At 36.2% G+C, this 16,264-nt stretch overlaps 1 protein-coding gene across 1 annotated transcript in view; it reads right to left on the reverse strand.

Moving 5' to 3' along the window:
- Positions 1-16,264, reverse strand: part of TTN (titin) — a 246,515-nt gene that overhangs the window by 152,110 nt on the left and 78,141 nt on the right. Inside the window, 29 exon segments of the mRNA XM_064515504.1 lie at positions 173-250; positions 706-786; positions 1,124-1,195; positions 1,458-1,520; positions 1,764-1,847; positions 2,486-2,554; positions 3,225-3,302; positions 3,790-3,882; positions 4,538-4,789; positions 5,061-5,138; positions 5,248-5,304; positions 6,225-6,272; positions 7,002-7,028; positions 7,143-7,220; positions 7,327-7,536; positions 8,113-8,373; positions 8,471-8,738; positions 8,833-8,922; positions 9,273-9,456; positions 9,805-10,087; positions 10,209-10,301; positions 11,334-11,621; positions 12,411-12,701; positions 13,283-13,570; positions 13,725-14,012; positions 14,522-14,800; positions 14,900-15,178; positions 15,268-15,546; positions 15,700-15,987. Coding sequence (XP_064371574.1) covers positions 173-250; positions 706-786; positions 1,124-1,195; positions 1,458-1,520; positions 1,764-1,847; positions 2,486-2,554; positions 3,225-3,302; positions 3,790-3,882; positions 4,538-4,789; positions 5,061-5,138; positions 5,248-5,304; positions 6,225-6,272; positions 7,002-7,028; positions 7,143-7,220; positions 7,327-7,536; positions 8,113-8,373; positions 8,471-8,738; positions 8,833-8,922; positions 9,273-9,456; positions 9,805-10,087; positions 10,209-10,301; positions 11,334-11,621; positions 12,411-12,701; positions 13,283-13,570; positions 13,725-14,012; positions 14,522-14,800; positions 14,900-15,178; positions 15,268-15,546; positions 15,700-15,987 — 4,827 coding nt within the window.

Raw genomic sequence — 16,264 nt, forward strand, 5'->3', positions numbered from 1 at the left:
TGTTTAAGTAATCTTTCTAATGCTTTGAGTCAGTCTTAGATGAAAACAGACATATAACACAACACAAAAACTACATTTATCATATGCTTGTATTTAGAAGTGAATAACAATTAGAAAAACAGAATACAACAGTATAGTACTGGTTGAAGCTCACATTCAGAAGATGCTGTACCTTTTGCTGGGGGAGCCACTTCTTTTTTAGCAACAGTAATTTTCTTTTCTGGAACAGGTTTCTTAGGGACTTCAGGCACTTTGAGAAACATTGTCAAAATGAGAGAGCTTTAGTTTTTGGAATACTTATCCAGATTACTGTAGTCCAAAATTGCTTTATAGAACATTGTGTCTAGACAAGGAGGTGAACACTAAGATATTAAGACACCATATAAAATTCCAGTGTTAACATTATTGCACTATCCCCTTTCATGGCACTGTACTGGAGTAAAAGCACCCTACTCTCACCTGCAAAAGCCACACAATCTAGGTACATAGAACAAACACAGGAATGTTAAGAAAGAGAAGGGCCAAGGCTGAGGCAAATCCAAGTAGTGTAAATTAAGTTAGAGCACAAATGAAAAGGTCAAAGCAGATTACAACATATGGAGATAATACAAAACCAAAGCTGCATAGACAGTAAATTCAAGACAAGATGGAAGATAATATAATGAAAGACAATAAGATTTTGTTTTATCAGGGCAATAGAAATACCTTTAGCTGGTGGAGCTTCTTTTTTAGGGACAGGAACAGGTTTTCTTTCTTCTGGGACATGTATCTTTGGTGTCTCAGGCACTTTAAAGACACAGGTGGTGAACATTTAGGAGACTGGTAAAATTATTTAGAAAATCATAGCAGGCTGCTTTCAACATGCTGGGTAAGTGAACACTAAATATTAAAAAATATTCAGTTTTTATCAAACAGAGTATATGCTTATGTCAAAAATATATTTAAAACAGTTAAGAATATGAGGTTGCTTTTGGAGTGTGTTGTGGCTTGAACTTCTGAGAGTAGAACCACAGTGAGATGGAAAGATCTGAGCAGTTCTGATACACTATCCTTTGGTAGACAGTGGGACAGAGACATAAAGTTCAGAAAAATGGAGCACGTGATGGAGCAAAATCTTATTCACCTTCAGCATGAGGGATCTCCAGTTCTGCAGAAACCACCTCTTCTTCTTCCTCCTCTTCGACCTCCTCTTGTGCTACAATAGGAATTTTAATGATAATAAATTTGGAGACGGCAAATGCCAATGTTCATACTAAATCTGAAATTCTTTTAAGAAGATATTATGTGTGGCCAGTTCACCAAAAGTACACTTAAATGCATGCATCAATATATATAAAAATTTCATCCAGAAAATCAACAGCATATACAAATTTCACAATTGGTTTTGATAAACTATAGATTCAAATTATTTTTAAAATCATAGGTATTAATTAGCCTCTCATTCTTAATCAATCTACCTTCAGTTGGGTAAACAGCTTCAAAGAATCTTTCTTCAACTGTTTTCTCATGCTCTGTTGGCTCTTCAAAGAAAAGCATTTAAATAATGTTAAGATAGAACAGTTGAAATGTTCGCATCTATTAATCTAAAGAAAACTGAGGCTACATAACACAATGAACAAAAAGAAGCAATGCATACTGAAACATAAATGTATGATGTGTCTAAATATGTAATTTGCCACATATAAAGATAGATTTAAAGAAAGTCTAGTAAGATTGAAAGATTGTTTTGGTTTGATTTGACAGATTTCTGGTTTTGTACATACCTGTGACGTATGAGTACTCTTCTTCTCTGTGGACAGAAACCGACATCTTTTCTTCTGAAACAGTCCATTTTTCTACTGTCGGTACTTTAAAGATAGGATTTTGTTTTAGTATTTTATTTTCTAGACCCACATTGGTGATAGACAATATGTGAGTTTTTATCAAATCAGTATTTGTATTGTACATTTAAGTCTTAGACATATTTAGACAGTCAGTATTCATGTTCTAAAATACTGAACACAAAACAAGCATACAAGTACAATATTTAGTATCTGTTAGAGACTAAAGATACAGACAGCGTTAACCCCAAAATTTACAATAAATGCACACACAGATTTTCGGAAATAGTTTATCAGAAGACTTCCAAAGGCATTTTTTCAAAGACATTTTGGGGCACTGGGCCATTATTATATAAGCATATGCCATCAGGCAGAATGAATGAAGAAAAAGCTAAATCACACTGCAATACCCTGTAGGCTATTAAAACAAGAATCAAAGGCCTAGCCACAAACATGTTAAAAACAGACTCTGTAATAGACTGTAGCAAAACAGACCACAACTGTAAAAGCATGGTACAGGAACTATTTAAGCAGTGAGAGCAGTCAGTGCACGACTAGAACAGACCCAGGTATGTACACACAGGCCCACATATTCACAAGGGGCAGAAGAATACGTGGAATGCTGGAAAAAATGCAATCTGCAATTGAAAAATGCTGATCTGTACCTTCTTTTTTCATAACTTTTTCCTCAACGATCATTTGTGTAGGTTTAGGTGGTGGAACTTTCTTGGTAACTGTTGGCATTAAAATTTGGTTAATCAGTCATATATTTAACAAAGAGATCAACATAAATCTATAGCTATTAAACAATAATGTTGAAAACACAACAAAACAAACACAGTCTATCTCAGCAGCTATGCCAGGCTCCCTGGAATAATGCAAAGCTACAGAAGGCATTGTGGTGCTTTTTCTGATTGCTAACTTTTGAAGGGGTTGCATAACTAAGGACATTGAGTATGCAGAAGGCCATATCCTGACTTTTTTTGAGTTCCAAACAACAGACTCCTGCTGCAGAATGGTAAATGCTGTACAAGGGGAGCTCGTTACCAAGAGAGTAGAGATGTGTCTTTATTTCATAAGTAAACAATTAACTAAGACATCCTGGTAGATAAGTCAAGATGGAAACGTGAGAAAAATGTGGATTTCACATCTAAAGGTAAGAGGGAAACATAATTTCATCCAATGCAGTTTTACATTCATTTCCTGTCTTAAAGCATTTGTTGTTAGCAACTACATTTACTGTATTCCCCTAAATGGCTTTTTTCACACAATTTAACAGAGGCTTTCAAGACTGAAAAATTCATCAGGCCCATGTTAAATGAAGATAAAGCTTCTGCAGATCAGTTAAGTAACAACAGCCACTACTTTCATGTAAAGATAACATTACAGTAATTAAATAGTTACCCTCAGCCCGTTTGATTTTTTCTTCTGCAACCCTCTGAGTGGTTATTTCCACTTTTTCTTCAACAGGTTTCTTGACAACTGTAAGTGATTCAGATATATTTATCATTTAGGTAACGTCATTTAGGTAAGTGTTTTCCAGACAAAAACCATCTAGAGGAGGCCCTTTCCAGGTTTCACAGGTGATCAGGCCCACCCTTCACTGAGGGATATGCAGGGATCTATACAGATGACACTTCCCAGAAGTGCAGCTTCCACTGGTTCAAAAGCACCACCCAAGCCTAAGCCTAGCATATAGTGGGAAGGAAAGATAACTGAAGCTTAACTTGATCTTCCCAGCAATTCTTGATTTGGCTCAACCACCCTTTTCACTATTCTCTCTCTGCTGGAGGATCTCAGGGGGGAGAAGAGGAAGGGTTGCCATGACCCTTGTGCATGTCTCCATCCTACATGAAGAGAAGTCTCTCCTACTCAAGGAAATGTGAGGAACCACCACAGTCCAGACTGAAGGTGATGCATATGAGATCTTAATCTGAATATTCCTGTTAGTTTTGCAGGAAAGTCATACCTTGACGAACTGTCACTTCTTTCTTTTCTTTCTTTTCAGCTGTAATTGCTGGTGGTTTTCGCTCAGGCACAGGCTTCTTAGGAACTTCAACCACTTCAATAAAAATAACATCACTTAATGATAAGAAATGCTGGAGGCTCAATACACGCAAAAGTTAGGTGCCATTATAAGATTATTCCATCTTATTAAATTGAAATGCACACACAGAGTTTTGAAGATCCAAGAGCTGCAGTAAAATGTTCTGCTTATTCCACAACTGATTGCCTCCCTTCAGAACCAAATTCTGATCCTAGAGACATACACAGTACTACTACATAAGCCAATAAAAGGCATGCAAAGAATTGCAACATACAGCTATTAACATCCAGAAATTCATGCCCGAAGCATTTCACCTATATTGAGTTTATCTAGGATACTTGAAAATGCTAGGAAAAATATCCAAACAAGTAAAAATGACACATAATCTTACAAACTACTAATTCATACTACGTTTTAAAGACATTTCAAGCCGCAAAGTCCATTGGCAGCCATATTATAATGTATCGCCTTTTATCTGCATCTCTGTCTCGCCATACTACGGTCCTTGTCTTACCAAGTACCAGTGACAACTTGGCAGCATGTTAAGGTTCAAGTTATTGTAATAAAAACAACCCCAAAAGTGCTGCCTGACTTAAAATTATTGGGCCTAACTAATAAATACGAAGAAAGAGAAGAACTGAAGTGATAAAATCATTATATTTTTATATACCTTCTTCATGAATGACTCGTTTTTCTTCATAAGTTACTTCTCTTTTTTCATAAGGCTCCTCCCATTCCGCTTCTCCTTCATCATAACCTTCTTCCTTGAAATAATAGTCATGGTCTTCTCCATAATCTTCTTCCCATTCTTCATAAGGTTGTTTGGGTTCTTCATATATGTCCTCTTTTTCTTCATGAATCTCTTCTCTCCTTGCCATAGATGTTATTGTGATCTCTTTGGGCTTCTTTGGCACCTCAGGAACTTGAATAAAACGACAACAACAAAAGTTTGTTCATAACATAGCCTGGAATCTGCAAGGTATTTTGGGTGCCCACAGTTAATGAAGTGATTTCACTCTCACAAAAGTTTCAAGATCTGACTATTCTTCAGAGGTCCCAATCAGTTCATGCTCAGATTTTAAATGTGCACATTTTTTAGCATAAAGACAAAAATGAAACAGATGTCTTTTCCACAAGGTAATTTTACAATTTTTTAAGAAGTGTAAAATAAATAAATAAATAAGCATGTTTACCTTTAGGTGGTGGAACCTCTTCAGGACCTTTTTTAACCACCTTTTTGGAGACTTTCTTTACTAGAACCTTCTTCTCTGCTTAAAAAGAATTTATATTTTTAAATTTAAAATTTAAAAGAGAACAATCATAACTGAACATATATACACTATCCGAACATTTCCTGTTTTAAATTTTAAGTTTTCTTACCTGGTTTTTTCTCCTCTGGTGGTAGAATAAGAGGCAGAAGAATAGGAATAGGGGCAGCTTATGAGAAAAACAAAATATTTAAAATCAGATAAGTCAACATGGTGGTTTTTTGTAAATGAAGAAAAATCCTACTGTATTTTGAAAGCAGACATAAGAGGTGGTTTCACTACAACTGTACAGAATAAAAGCAAACATGGGGCTTACACTAAAGGTCTGCCATAGCTAGAGCAATATACTTTGAGGTGGAATTCCCAATCTACCTTTACTTGAACCTTGACCCTACTCAGCTTTGTTTTCTTTACTGTCATCACTGTCCTATCTTTGTTGATAGCAACTCATCTTAATATCAACAGCTTTCCCCTTCTGCTGCTACCCCAAGCATTTTCCAAATCCTTATGGAAACGGAACCAAGAAAATTGAACTTTGAAGGTTCATACTACTAACTGTAGAACCTAAGACATGTAATATTTACACTCTGTAATCCAAAGCCTAGTGAAAAGATACTGTTGGCAATGTGCATGCAAGGCATACTATAGCTCTGTAAGAATCTTTGTCTTTTATTTTCCCTTCTCTTATGCAAAAGGTAGAAATTCAGAGAGCTTCTTTAAAAGATATTTGCGTGGTGAAAAGAAGAAAAGGTGAAAATGAAGAATGATCAGAACAGGAAAATAGAAATAAAAGGCAGATGGGTGAACAGGAGACTGATAAGAAAACAAGATGGAATGGACACAGTCTTTCTAAGAGAAGTAGCTTCATTCCTACTTGTGTCTAGTTTTCACCTTCCATACTGCAGAACAAATTTATCCAAGTCAAGCCTTGCTCATTTTATGTTTTTACAGAGATCTTATCTATCTTATCAGACTAACTAGATCTTATCACTGAGCAATCTAAGATTTTTCTCTGAGGTTCCTACTGCCCTTCTGCTTCAGGGCTAATATAGAACACCATTATGGAACAAGTATGGTTCATTTCCCTACCTTCAGCTGGTTTTGGAGGTGGAACTGCAACCTTGTCATCAGGAACATCTGCAAAGTTAAAATGTTTAATTCACAATAAATAACACAGATTTGAATTTGCCACCCCCAAGACTACTTTATGGTGCTTTGTTTCTTATTCTAACACAGTCAGTTATTGTAGCCTGCTCCTCTGGCATAAACTACCCATGGTACACAGAACTACTTGCATTAACCTTTCAATCCAGCCAGACCCTACACTGTTTCATTTTATTTCTAAGTAATTCTTGCAGTACTCTGGAGTGTGCGCTTGACAAAGAACATTCAGAAAGGAACATCATGATATATCATAAGAAGATGACTGATATCCCTTTTGCCTCCTTGGTTAATTTTTTTTTTTCATTTGTGCAGAGGGTGTTGAATCTATTCATCAGTATCTCTTCATCTTTGTATTCCTCAGGCATTGAAATAAAAACAAGCTTTTGTGTTTTAGAGAATGTGGCATCCATAGTGTACAAAAAGGACCCCAGACACAATAATAATTACAGATTTTGGAGATATCATGGTATTCTATGCCACTACCTATGAGAATAAATTGTTCCTCACCATTATGGGTGGGGAACATTTTTTTCCAGGATAGAGGTTTGTCTTACTATAACCAGAAAAAAAGGTTTTGAAAAGAAAAACTAAAGTAGAGCAACACAATAAATCAATGCTAGATTATTTGGAAACTGATATTGTGCTTTTCTTTCTTTTTTTTTTTTTTTTTTTTTTTTTTTTTTTTTTTTGCATTTTCTTTACCTGGTGGCTTCAGCTCCAGTTTGATTTCTGCAAAAGAATATTAGATTTCTTTTAGAACCATTTAGTTCTCCAGCATCACATTTCAAGCTCATGAATTTGCAGGTGGCTATGATCACAAATTTGTTTAGCAAGTCTACTAACCTTTGGTTACCAAATAGAGTTCTGCAGTGCTTCTTGCTTCTCCCCTTGGTTCAAGACGAGCAATTACAGAATATACACCTGCAGGAGACAAGAATTTTGATATTTAAATGCTTTTATCATTAAAAAGGAAAACACAAAGTCATATAGAAGAATGGCATCAGCACAAAGATTCCATTAATTTTACCTTCATCTTCTGCAGTGACATTGTGGATAGTCATATAGTGACAACGACCTTCACTTCTGAAGCTGTATTTAGGACTCTCTCTCAGTTCTGTGGGGCCTTTATACCATGTCACAACTGCATCATCAAAAGACACCTCGCACTCAAAGGTTGCAGACTGGTGTTCACTCACTACAATGTTCTGTATGCTTTTCGTGAACTGAATTGGTTCAGCTGTTTTTGAAACAAAAATATATCAATTATTATACATCACCAGGCCATTTAGCTTATGTAATTCCTTCTCATTGTTTTCATAAAAACAGATACATTATAATAACATATAATAACAATAGACCTTGAAAAAGTATAGTAAGAAAAAAGGGATTCAATCTTCTGTGAGGTTTTCTACTTAAGAATGAAGATTAGAAGGCACAACAATACAACTACGACAAGATTGCTATGTAGAAAATTTATACATGAGAAGCCATTACGGCAAATAAGGAAAGGTAAAGAATAATTAAGATAAAGTCAAAAATAAGAGCGTCAGGAAAAAAAAGAAAATAAAACCAAGTACGATTCAAAGTGTTTGAGGGCAAGGAGTCATTAGTAATAGTTAAAAAAATTAACTTGCACAAGTATGTCACATATTGTTCAAAGAGAAAGAACAGCAAAATTTCTTGTTTAGTCCATTTTCAGGTTTGAGGACATCTCTTTAAGTAATCTCTTTTATTTTTATTTGTTCTGTTAATGGAGTATCCAGAAACTGTTTATCACTACGGCAGCAAAGAGATTCTGTATCTGTTTACAAACCTTCAATGGCCAGATCTGCCGATGTTTCTAGATTGTCAAGCTTGCAGGTATACTGTCCCTCGTCTTCTGTTCTAACATCCTTGATGATGAGTTTATGTACTTTGTCGGAGACTTGTGTTGAATATCTCCCTCCTATCTTAATAGGCCTCCCATTTCTATACCACTGAGACTTGGCATTTGGAATAGAGAACTGACAAGAGAGAGTGCATGTGTTTCCTTCCTTGAAAGTAGTATCGTGAAGATGCCGTTCAACTGCAGGTTCTATTAGCATGTTAAAACACACATTTTAGCAGACATCAGACAGTGAAATATTTAAGGTGCAAATTAATTTAAATACACACTTCAACAGAATACTTACCAATCACAGTTAGCCTAGCACTAGCAATGTGTGGACCACACACTATTCTGAAATTTCCCTGATCTTCAAGTTGGCAGTTCCTGATTCTCAATATGTGGCGATCGCCTTCAATTCTAATTTCATATTTGTCACTGGAGTCCAGTTTATGGGTTCCCTTGTACCACGAAAGTTTAATTTCTGGATAGTTAATTTTAATCTCACATTCAAAGATAGCATCTTCATCTGTTAAAACTGTCTGATTTTCAATGTCTCTGATCAGAGTAATAGGCTGAAAAATATTAGATTAAATGCGTCAGGCCTCATTTCAAGTTCCCTGTTATGGGTTTGATTATTTTGCAAATCAGGCAAAAATAGTGCATTACCTCTGTCTGTGAGAGTCGTTGCTGAATAAATGATATAAGTTCATCAAACTCCTGTTCTTCTCTTCGAGCCTTTTCTGTGAGCTCAATTTCCTATAAAAAGGCAGAACGTGCTTAAAGATGAAAGGATACTAAACATCAAACTGTCATGTTTGTCCAACATAGACCTAGACAGGGATGTGTCCCCGCATCAAATTTGCTGTAACTATACTGTAACTAGCGTATCTTCTGATCTTAAAAATAGCAATCAAGACAGAATATAATTGACCAGAAAGGCCATTTCTTCTTGAGCTTTCAAGACATTGGGAAGGCTCAGTAGAAGATCTAAACAGGAACCAGAAACTCCTGTACACACAGTAACATTGCACTGTGGACATGAAGTCTGTTCACAGGAACCACGCTACTCTTAACAAAGCCAACGCTGCAGTCACACTGTATCTTACCAGTCTATGGCTTTCTTCCTCTTGGGTTTGCTTTAGTAACTCAAAGGCTTGCAGGAGGCCACGGAAATCTGTAATTCCATACATGCGAGCATATTTCTCATACTCTTTGGGATCAACATTTTTGAGAAGTTCCATGATGTCAATAGGTTTCTCTTCCTCTTCTTCCTTCCGTTTGGTTGGAGTTCTACTCAAAGCAGTGACATAAGTTAAATATACAGAACTTCATTCCTAGAAAGTTGTTCTTTGAAAAAATGCATCAGCTTAGAATTGCCCTGTGCAGTATGATCCTACAGTATAGTCTAGTCAGGTGCTTCTATTTCTTCTACAGTTAGGCACAATAATCTCCCTAGTTACGCTGAGCTTTGGTCTGCTCAGAGGCATCCCATTTGACTGACTGTTGCTAGGATCAAAATCTAAATGTAATGATTTTATAAATATATCACAAATATTAATAAATTATATTTTGATCTGAGATGTATTAAAATCTTTCTGTGTTGACGGTAAAGTAGTCTATATAAACTTTTGCATATACCTTTTTAGTTTTGCCCGAAGATCTCCTTCAACAACTTCTTGCTTTCTTTCTTCAACTTGTAGGTTGACGCTCCTCTCAATTTCACCATGTTTGTTAAAAGCTACACATTTGTACATGCCAGAATCAGTTTTTGTTGCATCTTTTATTTCTAGTTTGGCTTCATCTCCTCTCTGTTGGATGATAATGCGACCTCCCTGGTTAAGTTGCCTCCATTTTCCCTTCAACCATTTAACATTTGGAATTGGGTCTCCTCCAACTTTTGCAATAAATGTTGCAACAGTCTCTGTAGAAAGACACAAAATTAGAAAGTTAATCTTTCCAAGTGTCTATGACAGCAGGACATAATATCAAACAACAGATACAGGCAAATAGAAGACAATGCACTTTTCTGAGAGAGTTCTTACTTTCCATGACTTTGATACTCTGAGGCTCTGACACAAAATAAAGTTTTCCTTCCACTTCTGCTTTCTTAGCTGCTGGTACAGCTGCTGGTTTTTCTGAAAAAACAGAATTAAATAATTAAAATAGATGGCTTAATGTAATCATTCATTTTTAGGTATGACAACACTTCCAATTTACCTGTCTGAAAAGCAGTGAATTACTGAGACAGAACAAAACAGTCTGCAAGAAGTAAAAAAATGCAAAATACTTTCATATTGTTTTAATCAACTTGTATTTTACTTTCTCAGATGAAACTGAACACTGTGGGCCATATCGTGCTGTTCACTAACTTCAGTAATGTCATTTTTTATCTGTGTGTATGCAAACAATATCAAAATCAGGCTATTTACATTCATAGAAGGATATGCAAATAAGAAGCCTCATTTTCCACAGTGAGTCAATTTTTAGCGAGGTCTTCTTTCTGGTATTTATTTCCAGAAATCTCACTCTCAAAGTTACTTATACTTTTTATCAATGACCTATTATTATTATTTTTTTTTAATGAATAGTTCTTTGTAGCCCTGCTGCTACCCGTATAGTGAAAAAGGTACTACTTCTACATATTACTGACCATACAGATCTTGAATGCAATGGTAAGGCCAGATGCTACATGGAAGATCTTGTGCTTAGACAATGTTCACTTCCAGCTAAGCGGCCAAAATGTCTTGGAGCTGTAACAGTCCAGAAGCAATTAGGCTCTGAGGCTACCTTCTCAATAAAATTCCTTTTCTATTCTCCTTTAATAAACATCCCTGTTCCCATCTTTCCCATAAAACATGCAGGTCCAAGTGATTTCACATACTCTTAGCCTGCATTTGTCTTAAATTCTGTGCTTAGGTTTGGAAACTAAATTCTTAATCTAATTGGTAAGAATATACTATTGACACTGATCTCCCATTGCTTATGTTGCTCTTTATATATAAATTGCTGTTAAATTATATTGCCTTCCAACATGCTACAGTTTTGCAAAGAAGATACTAATTGTTTGTTATTAGATTATTAATATCCTAATTCCACAGGAAAAAAGCAAGATGGAGTTTTGTTTTAAATTTCCATCATATGCCTTGATTTTCTCCATGTTACTGTACCTTTAACTGTCACTTTAGATTTGCAAGTGTCAGTGCCAGCCACATTTGAAGCTTTGCATACATATTCTCCTGAATCAGATTTAGTAACTGGAGCAACTTCCAAAAGAGCTACTCCATTAGCAAAGCTGAAGTTGCATCTGTCGGAAGCTCTTATTTCTCTTCCTGCCTTCAGCCACTGGATCCGGATTGGCTGCGACCCTTGGACATGGCAACTGAGCTGTAGGATATCACCTTCCTCTGCTGCTGCTGGCTGAAGAGGCTGGTCAAATACTGGAGGCTTTTTAGGTTCTGGAATGTGAAAATGTTTGAGTGAATAATCAAGGAAGAAAAATACGATTAAGAGTGTAAGAGAAAAAGAGAAACGTGTTCCTTAAGAAAGACAACACCAAGGAGAGAACAAGGTTAAATAAAAGTTTGAGAATATGAATCATCACAGTTTTATAAAAAAGAATTAATATCAAGAGAGTATTTTTACAAACATGCAAGAAATGTTTTATGAAATGAAGCTTTTCTCCACACAGCAAGGACATGCACGCAAAAAATATTAGAAGAACTAAAGTACTGCTATTGGACTGCAAAAATGCCTAAACATCTTTATAGAAACAAATACGGAATATCCTGCAAGAGTATTACAGCCAAATGCCATGCTGTCACGACACACTGTCTAGGCTGCCCAAGCTTTGATGTAATTGCACAGAAAAACTGTTTTTCCTCCAAAAGAGAATGGATAAAAATTCAATGAAAAGTAAAGATTTCAGTGTTTACTTTAGATCAGTCATAGCAAGTTGTAAAAAAGAAAAGAAAAACCCAGAAAAATATTGTTTAATTTTAATCTTAATTGAAAGAATTCCTTGATTTTGTGGTTTAACTCAGTTTCATCTTGTCCATTCAGTAACACAGAATCAGTGTGGCTGGCAGAAAGGTAAAAGCACGAATCATTGCTCTTAAGCTGAGCAAAACCATGTAAGCACTGCACAAATTATTTTATTAGCTGTACAAGTTCATAAGATGGAAGCTATACATTTACAGTTAATACACAATACAGAAAATAATAGGAAAAACATGACTTTAACTAACCTCTGATAACAACAGAAGAAGTACACAATACACTTCCTGCTTCGTTGGACACTTTACAGGTATATAAGCCAGCATCTGATTGCGCTACGCTTTTTATATGCAAGAGTAAGGTATTGTTTTTGAATGATATTTCACAATGAGGGCTTGAATGGACTTCCTGATTGTTTTTATACCAAGCAACTGTCAAAGGTTGAGAGCCGGAAACACGGCCCTCAAGTTTAAGTTCATTCCCTTCAGTTTCTTCTAATGCTTCAGAGAGTTTCTTAGTAAAAGTAGGTGGAGTTTTTCGTTCTGTAGGAAAGGAATATGTTACTCAAACTCTATGAATCTAACTTGAAAAGAAATAATCTAAAGATAATGTTTCAAGAAACAATTTTAACATAGCCATTTAATATTTAGGGAATCAATATTTGCTCTCATTTAAATAGTTTTTTTTTTTTTTTAGTGAAAGTATACCAAGATCAATGGCAGGTGTCTTGCTCCTAGTATCACTGTGATAGTTTATTTTCCCATTTGGGGGGAAAAAAAAAAAGCTTGTATATTGCTTGAAGTCAAATGTCATTAAAAAATTAGGATTTTTGTAGAGTAATCAAGAAAGAAATCAGGCACTTATATCGGCCTCTCAACATGCCAAACCCTATAAAGACATCAGGTTGAAGAAAATATTTTCTTTCTTTCCTTCTTCCATTATTGTTATCGCCCTTTCCTATTTCCCTTCAGAGACTCATGGGTATCTCCAGATAGGTATTTTCAAGCTATATGTCCCAAATTTATGTGTTTAAAGTTGTTCTCCAACTTATCTTGCAGCAATAAGACTTCCTTTACAATTAAAGGAAGAAAAACACACACATAATGTATTATCCATTCGGTACCTTTAACATTCAGCTGAGCTGTGCAAGAGTCCTTTCCAACCTCATTGCTTGCGTAGCATGTATACTTTCCAGAGTCTCCCCTGTCAACTCTTAGGATGGTCAGATTGGCTGTGTTTTCTACATAACTGATCTGGTAGTTTCCTCCTGTTCTAATCTCTTGGTTGTCTTTTGCCCAAGCGACTCTAATAGGCTGTGTTCCAGAAATGTGACATTCAAAGACTGCACTTTCTCCAATAATACCATCCACAGGTATAACTGGGATGTCAAAGAATGGAGGAGTCTTCCCTTCTAAAGAGCGAAAGAAATAAAAAAGCATCATGTTAAAATCTCAGTTTGCTTTAAACCTCTATGAAATAAATACTATTTGTACAATATCAAATCCAGATATAAATTAAAAGCGAGTTTTAATATATTTCTATTAAATACTTCACAGCCCACCAACCTGTAAGGACAAGCCTGCCGCTAGAAGAAGCAGTTCCAATAGCATTGGTAGCAGTGCAAGTATATTGCCCAATAAGGCTTCTGTCTGTCTTCAAAATCTGGAGAGTTGCCACATTGTCTATGAAGGATGTGTGAACATTATAGTCCTCTTTTATATGTACACCATCTTTATACCAAGATACTTCAATAGGTTCTGAACCAGCTATGCCACAATCAAATGTAACTGGTAAGCCAACAGTTTCATGAACATCTCTTAATTTTCGTGTAAAAGAAGGAGGAAGTTTACGCTCTGTAAGAAAAGAGGTATTGTAGAGTGAGGGCTTTCAGAAGCTGTATTCACTATGGATTTTTGCTCTTAAGTTCTGATTACAAATGTTATACAGCACATCATTTAATTTAGTAGGATTTAATTTGGTAGTGAAAGGAGCACTGCACCTAGGTTTTCAGGAAAATATATAATCATTCCACCCTCAGGTACACCCAGTGGGCTTATTTAACCCTCAGACTTCTGTTCTCAGGACTGTTGGTCTGTGGAAGCAACCAAAGCAATATCCTAAACTGGGTATGAAGAGGCAGAAGCTTGTATCCCTACAGAAGAACTATGGTCCAGCAAGAGATATATTTAAATTAGCTTTCCTGGCAGGCCTTTGTTAATAGAAATCTGTGCCACAGGGTCTCTTATAGGTCAGGAAGGAGTATAGCATTTAACAAGGGAAAGATAATCTTTGCTTTTCCAAAAGAGCAAAGCATACTAGAGAAAAATATGTAATTTTTCTATTTTTGAAATGAAATATTCACCTTGAACTGTGAGCAAAGATGACGAAGTAGCCTCCCCAGTAGTGTTTTCTACTTTGCAGATATACTCCCCACTGTCACTACTGTCCACCTGGCTGAAAACCAGAGTGGCAACTTGGTTCTTAAAATGCATTTTAACAGTAGCAGTTCCTCTTAGCTTTGTGTCGCCTTTGTACCATGATACAATCATTTCTGGTGTTCCAGCAACCCGGCATTGTAAGGATACAGAATCCCCAACTGTCACCTGAACTGGCTCCAAGGGTGTAATGAAGTAAGGTGGTTCTGAAGAACAAACACACACCATTAGTACAAAAAGGTATCACGCAATGACCATCAGCAGTTCAGCTAACTGCTGATAGAGATGGTGGCTTGATGACGCACCTAGTATTGTGATTGCACCATGGCAATTATCTTGTCCAGAGTCATTTTCAATATGGCAAGAATACTGCCCCTGATCTTCTAGTTTGCTACTAGGGATTTCCAGTATGGCAGAGGTTTCTGTAGTGGTGATGCTACACTTTTCAGAGTGCATTATTTTTACTCCATTTTTCTTCCATGTCACTGAAATTGGTGGAGTACCCATATACGTGCATTCCAAGATTAAAGATTTTCCTTTCTCTACACTTAAATCATTCAACTTCTTCACAAATTTGGCTGGTTCTATAATGAAAAATGGGAAGAACAAAAATTAAATAAAGCCAGGAGATTATTTTTTAAAAGAAGCATAAGCAACTGTAATTTGGACAAACCTTTAACAAAAAGATGTGTTGTGCAAGAAATCTTCCCTGCCTCATTAGAGACCAGGCAGGTGTAGTCTCCACTCTGAAGTGCATGTACATCAAACAGCTCCAGTTCTGCAATTGAATCTTGCAAGGTGATATTGCATCTGTGTCCTGGTACGAGCTCAACGCTACCTCTAAACCATTTAACTTCCAATGGAGAGGAGCCTTTTATGATACTGGTAAATGTTATGTTTTCCCCAGATAAAACATTCAGTGGTTCAGGTTTCCTCACAAAAGATGGTGGTTCTAAACATACATATAAAACAGACAGAAAACAAATACTTTTGGACTTCTGATGAAGAGCATAATAATCAGAAATATGTAACAAGGCCAAGAATGCAGCTTTTTTGAAAATAAATTGGTTTGTGTCTTCTGATCTGGCTTCTTAATGATACTAACCTCTAACAGTCAAAAATGCAGTACATTCATCAGACCCAGCGACGTTAGTAGCTGTGCATGAGTAAGTTCCCATATCGGACTCCTGAAGTGCATTCACTTTCAAAGAACAGGTGTTGTCTGTAAGGGTAGCCTGATACTTGTCTCCACTAGTAATCTCCTCTCCATCATGAAACCAGGAAACAGTAATAGGTGGTGACCCGTAAACTTTGCACTCCAGTACAGCAGAAGAACCCAGCTGACCATGTGTTTCTTTCAGTTTTCTTGTGAAAGAAGGAGGTATAATACGATCTGCATGTGTTTAAAAAACAAACATTTTTACTGTACAGGAGCTTAATAGACGGAAGGTTCCCACATGCATAATTAACTTTCAATTAACTTTCTTTTAATATATCTGCCTTAAGAATCTGTTCCTGCATGCCTAAGTCATTGAAAAATAGACAGTTGATGCTTAAGGATATGCTGGAGCTTTCGTTCACACTTTTTGAGAGACACCTTTTGCTTTTTGCAGTGCTTTTTCATAAGCAACAATACTGCACCAGCTGCCTGAAAAACAGATGCAGATTTA

The sequence above is a fragment of the Dromaius novaehollandiae genome, chromosome 7 (genome assembly GCF_036370855.1).
Source record: "Dromaius novaehollandiae isolate bDroNov1 chromosome 7, bDroNov1.hap1, whole genome shotgun sequence".
NCBI classification, from domain to species: domain Eukaryota; kingdom Metazoa; phylum Chordata; class Aves; order Casuariiformes; family Dromaiidae; genus Dromaius; species Dromaius novaehollandiae.